General features: G+C 26.3%; 1 protein-coding gene across 1 annotated transcript; it reads right to left on the bottom strand.

Moving 5' to 3' along the window:
- Positions 1-594: 594 nt before the first annotated feature.
- On the bottom strand, positions 595-5135 carry LOC148578897 (cytokinin dehydrogenase 2-like). Its single transcript, XM_088500365.1, has 5 exons — positions 4391-5135; positions 3055-3182; positions 2347-2610; positions 1468-1730; positions 595-1014 (listed from the first exon to the last, which is right to left on the bottom strand). The coding sequence occupies exons 1-5, from the start codon at positions 5034-5036 to the stop codon at positions 702-704; spliced, it is 1614 nt and encodes a 537-aa protein (XP_088356491.1). The 5' UTR covers positions 5037-5135; the 3' UTR covers positions 595-701.
- Between the last annotated feature and the right edge of the window lie 1113 nt (positions 5136-6248).

Raw genomic sequence — 6248 nt, 5'->3', positions numbered from 1 at the left:
TACCACTACTACCATTATCTTTTTCATCCTCATTATTATCACTCCTACCTCTATTTTTTTTATTGTATAACCATACTTTATCGTCATCATTATTTCCTCTACCGTTATCATCACCAATACTAATATTATCAACATTGAAGTTCTCTTCTTTCATTTCTTATTCGATGTTATTTTTCCCTTTAAAATGTATTGTACTATAATTACTCTTTTTTTGTGGCATCATTTTTATCAATGATTTTTCTTCACTTAACAAACCATTGATAAAGAAATTTTTTAAAAACAAAGTTATTAATAGTTTGTAGAGGTTTAAAACCCCCCACAAAATACAAATAAAACCCCACAAAACTAATTTTTATTATTATTTAATGAATTTTTTAACAGATGGACCGTATTATCCCAAAATAAAAAGATTGAGGGTCGAAGTGTCCTTTTTTTTTAGACAAAGATCGTTTTGTCCTTCGTAAAAATAGATAAGGACCGAATTAGGTGTTTATCATTTTTTTTTTTTGAATTTGAATTAACTTGAACCATCAAGACCTCTGTAATTTCTCTAATTCAGCTCTTACATAATAATGAGAATATTTAAAAGATCTATTTTACTAAAACCACTCTAATTTTATTAGAAGAACAGAAATAAATAGCTTACATATCACAAAAGTATACTCTTTATTTATTTTGTAAAAGATGTTATGTTATGGAACTTAAAGCATACATATTTTATTGTTCAATTGAAAAATTCCCTGTCCAGGAGCCAATATTCTTTTGGGATCAAATTTATTCTTTGCTTCCTCGAACTTTTGCCACTTGGAACCAAAATGCTCGATCCATTCTTCGTGAGTTTTGTTTCGTGGAAGATATTGCTTGATTCCAATGCCTGAATCTTTATAGAATTTTAATATTTGATTCTTCTGATCATCAAATATCTTCAACGTATCATATGTAACTGCTTGTAGAACACTCACGAGATAAAACACTTCTTCATCAGGTATAGCCACTGACATTTTATCATTCCACCTGTGAATTATATATTATATATTAACCAATATATCTTTGTTAATTTATTCCATCAATTAACTATATATTGGACTTGTTTTGGTGAGTTTCTAAAAAAAATATCTTTTTGAATTATCTTTTTTTAAAAGATCTTATAGAAAATTAAGAGTAATTTTATGTTTGTGTATCTCACGCAAAAAGATCTTTTTTATCTATCAATTATGTTTGAGTATAACAATATAAAAATACTTTTTTGTTTATTTACTATATGCAAAACATCTTTTTTTTTTTAAAAAAATCTTTTAAAAAAATATGTAAATTACAGCTTCTTAAAAAAAGATGTTTTTTTTTTAATTTTTTTAATACTTTTATTTTTACTACTAAAAATTTGTCAAAATACGCTAAAAAAAATTATTAAATTTTTTTTTTATTAAAATAATAGCATCCAAACAAGCACGTTATGATAGAACTTACTTTGTTCGGTTCATGGGGAAGATTAGTATGATTCCGTTGGCAGAAAGGTTTTGTTTAAAGATAATGTTCTTGAAAACACCTTCATTTACATCTGAGATTCTAGATCCTGGAACAAAAGTGTCCAACCAAGATTTAGGTCCTCCAGGAAGTCCTTGTCCTGCTGCTGCACTCTCAGATCTATGTAGAAAATTCTGGTACAACAGATCTTTTTCATATTTAAATGTAGGAACATACTTTAACCCCATCACCAAACGTTCAACATCCTATTTAAAAAAACAATAATGTATAGTATATTTATTAATATCTTAAATAAGAAAAAGTAATTCCCAATAATAAAACATATAGCTAGATAAATAAAGAATTTAATTTTGATACGCGTAAAATAATTTTACACGTACATTCAATTACTTAATATCACATAATAAAAGTAAGGTTTAATTATTCTGTTGGTCCTTATAGTTTCGCAAAATTTTCAATTAGGTCTCTATACTTTTTTTTTTAATTGAGTCCTTGCACGAAAATTTTTTTTAATTGAGTTCCTACACTTTTTTTTTCTTTTATTTAGGTCGTTGTACCAATTTTTTTTTTTTAGTTGGGTCCCTATAAAATTAAGCCAATTACTATTAAGAGGGATTTAATTGAAAAAAAAATTTGTGCAGGACCCAATTAAAAAGAAAAAAAGTATAGGGACCTAATTGAAAATTTCACGAAATTATAGGAACCAACAGAGTAATTAAACCTAAAAGTAACTACCTTTTTTCACAACTGTAAAACACAGTTGTGCAATCACAATAATTCTCTTAGATGTACGTGTAAAACAATTTTTACAATATATCAAATTAATTCTAAATAAATAGCTCATGATTAATAGTAAAGTACCTGGTCAATTTGGTCTTGAGTACTGTCGTCGTAATATTTGGCAAGCTCCAAGACATAGAGGATGTTATGTTGGGCTAATAAGGAATTTATGCGAGGCAGGTCTTGTGTTGGAAAAAAGTCAATGATATTCGGCCACTGGTTTATCATAAGAAAACCTTCTACTGCATCGAATGCATTATCATTTCTTCCATTCAATGAAATTAAGTATTCTTGGTCTTTAGAATATGCAGAGAAATCACTGTAAAGCAAACGAAGCCACTTCACCTGCAATCAGTCAAGCGCATAATTTTTTTCCCCTTGATTAATTAAGGATATGTTATGGTAAATACTTTTAATTTGATGGTTAAAATTATTGACTAAGTATAACTAATATTGATATATATAAAGTATTGTTCGTGATATTTCACTTAATAAAATTTGAATTCAAATGTTACAAGTAACACTTTTCACACATTATGTGTAATGAAAGGTATTTGAAAAAAATTATGCACCAAATTATTTTGTATATATCTCCCTTATATATATAAATATATAATAAAAATAGATTTTATATTGATTATTTACTTTTTCTATATGATCAAATGTCAATAAAATAATATCAATACAAATAAATCGATTTTTGTATCTATTATTTTATTAATGTCATTTGTCCTAACAAGAATAATATAAGCAAATAGAATTATATAATAAAATATATATGATGCTTGCCTTTGTATACGCAGGTCCTAAGGCTATTCTTGCTCTCGTTATTATTCCAAATTGACCTAAACCTCCAAGAACACCATAAAATAACTTTGAGTTCTTTTCTGCAGAACAAGTCTTAAGATCTCCTTTTCCTATAAAGCCAAGAACCAACATTCTATTATATTATTGTAAAAGATAGGCTTGATTATTTCGGTACTTAACTATTTAATTAAAAAAATATGTAAAATAAATATACACAAATACGTAATAGTTAATTTGACGATTGATATTTAATATAAATTAAATATTATATTTTTTTAATAAAAATAATATTATATAAACTATCTTTGTATATACGCTTTTTCTTTTTAATTTTGAAAGTAATTAATGAAAATGTTTTTATATCATAAAAAATATATATAAAAAAAATAGTAGAAGTATCATATCTCATAAATCAAATACTTCACTTTAGTGTGCTTTGTGGCTATTTTTTTAACCCCTTTTCAATCTTTCTTGTGCTTTGCCTGTAGAGATTGAGTCAGAAACTTTGCTATACATAAATTATTTTGATAATCATAAAAAAAAAAAAGTAAATTATCTATACCTATCAATTAGTCAACTATATTTTTAACGATTAATTAAGCGGCTAACCACTGGCTTTATTGTATTGACTTTTTATCATTTATTTATTGCAAAAGCAAATGCTATCTACAATTATATATATCACATCTATAATTATATTTTTATTATATCTAATATTATTTAGTTATTTTAATAATAATTAAAAAATATGAAATAAAATAATTTTATACTATGTATCTTATATTTGGATATAAATAAAGACTGATATGTAAAAAGACCACTCTACTCTTGAAGTAATGGGACAAGTGTCTCCAATAAAAATTTGAAAATGTTTTAGTAATTTTTAATAATATAAATTAGTTGCTTCCATTACAAAATTAATTTTGTCTCCACTGCAAAATTAATATTGCAATTCTTGTAGATATTTGTATGTTTAAAATAAGACTGAATAATAATTTTAACTTTTTGATTGGTTAAAAAAATGAAAAATTTATCTCTAAAATCATACATTAGGTGTTTTAATATTAGACTTATTAAAGTTCTTTAAAATTTTGAAATTTTAAACATAAAATTATCTTTAATAATTTATTGGTTAGATAATTTAAAAAATAATTATATTTTAATTATAATATTATAATATAATATAAAAATTATTATGATATTATATATATTTATTTTTATTGTTAAAATTTTTTGAACTTATCACTAGATATACAATAATAATTTTTAATTATTAATTTTATATAAAAATAACTACACGGTGAATTTTCATAACTACCTGTAATAACATCGAGTTCATAAACATTAGCGATCTGAGGACCAAACTTGAATACTTGGGCACCGATTCCGGCATTGACGAGGGTTCCGCCAACAGAAGTGCCCAAACTATCAGTAAATGAGAGTGGTGTGAGTCCATATTCAAGTGCTGCATTTAACACGTCATCCCACACCTGTTCACCGCCCACGTCAGCATAAGAATTCCACGGATCCTTCTCATCGCGAAATATAACAACCCCCTTCCCGTGCCTGTAACCGTTTAGATGCGTCATGTTCACCACTATCCCCTCACGCGCCATCGCTTGTCCGTACACCGAGTGTGCTTGCCCACGTGCTGCTATTGTGAAAGGGGTACAAAGGGAATTTGACACTTTTATTAGTTCTGATATTTCAGTTATTGACGTTGGTTGCAGAACTGCCAGAGGCTTCTCGTGAATTTTAAGGCCGTAATCGGTTGAGGCGAGTGTAAGGGTAGAATTGTCATAATCTAGGTCATTTGAAATCTCCATGGATGCATGAAATGCTGAACATGATTGATATGTGGTTATTATTTCATTTGTGAGCACTGTGGTAGTAGTCGTAGTTATTATAACTAGATTTATCAGCAGAATCAATGAAACATTTTCAAGTATCGAAAACCTTGCCATTTTACGTGTGATATTTGATTACTTTATTATACGCTTCGGGTATATATAAGTGTAAGAACGTCTCTCAATGGCTAACTGTCTGTGAATATAACTTGTTCTATTTACACATATACCATCATGAGCGAGCAGAAGCATTGATGACATCGAACTTGACTAATACTATTACGGTGAGTACTACAATGAAGATTTTACAATTATCTTTATATAAAGATGTTTTTTTTATTATTATTAGATGATAAATTGTAAGGTTTGATTTTGATATATTGTAAAAATGTTATTTTTTTAAAGTGTGGCTAAATAAATAAAGTACATTTTTAACACAAATATTTTTATAAAAAAATATTTTTAGTATCTTCGTTTGAGTAGGTGCCTACTATTATTATCCAATTTGTTCTATATATATACCTTATACTAAAAAAATATAGTTGTAAGAATCGGATCGAATCGATTGAAAAATTGGTAAATTGGATATTTGATTGGTCCGGTTTCGTTGCTGTAAATTTTATTGTTGATTAGTTGATCGATGAGCTGATTAGAAATAAATATAGCAGGTTGAATTGAAAGGTTGAATTAATTTTGAATTGTTGAATTAATTGAATTGATTTTGGATTGATTTTGAATCAATTCTAAACTAGTTTATGAATTGCTGAATTGCTAAAACTTTTTTGTATTATTGTTGTGAATTTTATTATTAATTGATTTATGAACTGATTAGAAATAATTATGACAGTAGTTGAATTTGTTAAAGGTATAATAAAGATAGCAACGATATTAAAGAAAAAAAAGCCAAAAAAACTCGAGATTGGTTAGTTAGGATTGGTATTCTCAAATTAGTTATTAGTCTGTATAATAATTTTATAGTACATATATAAATAGCTATGAGTCACTAAATTTTAAAGAAAGATATAGATAATTGCTTTTGTATACACTTTTATTTCTTACACTAATAAAGAGGTATATTCAGATTACAATAGGTTACTAGTTTTAATTTCATTCTATTTTCTCAAAGAGTTTCTTTCCTGTTATTTGTTCTTTAAACTATTGCATAATTTTTCATTTAGTTTTGACTTCTTGCATAATTGAAATGTTGAATTGGTTTTAAATTACTGAATTAGTAGTTGAATTGGTTTAGAATCAGTTATGAATTAGTTTATGAATTGCTGAATTTTTGAATTGTTCAATTATTTTTTAGATATAATTTATAAATTGTTA

This window comes from Arachis ipaensis, chromosome B1 (assembly GCF_059453495.1).
Source record: "Arachis ipaensis isolate K30076 ecotype BB chromosome B1, ASM5945349v1, whole genome shotgun sequence".
Lineage (NCBI taxonomy): Eukaryota > Viridiplantae > Streptophyta > Magnoliopsida > Fabales > Fabaceae > Arachis > Arachis ipaensis.
The sequence above is the reverse complement of the archived record's forward strand: the minus strand, read 5'-3'. Positions and strand labels throughout refer to the sequence as shown.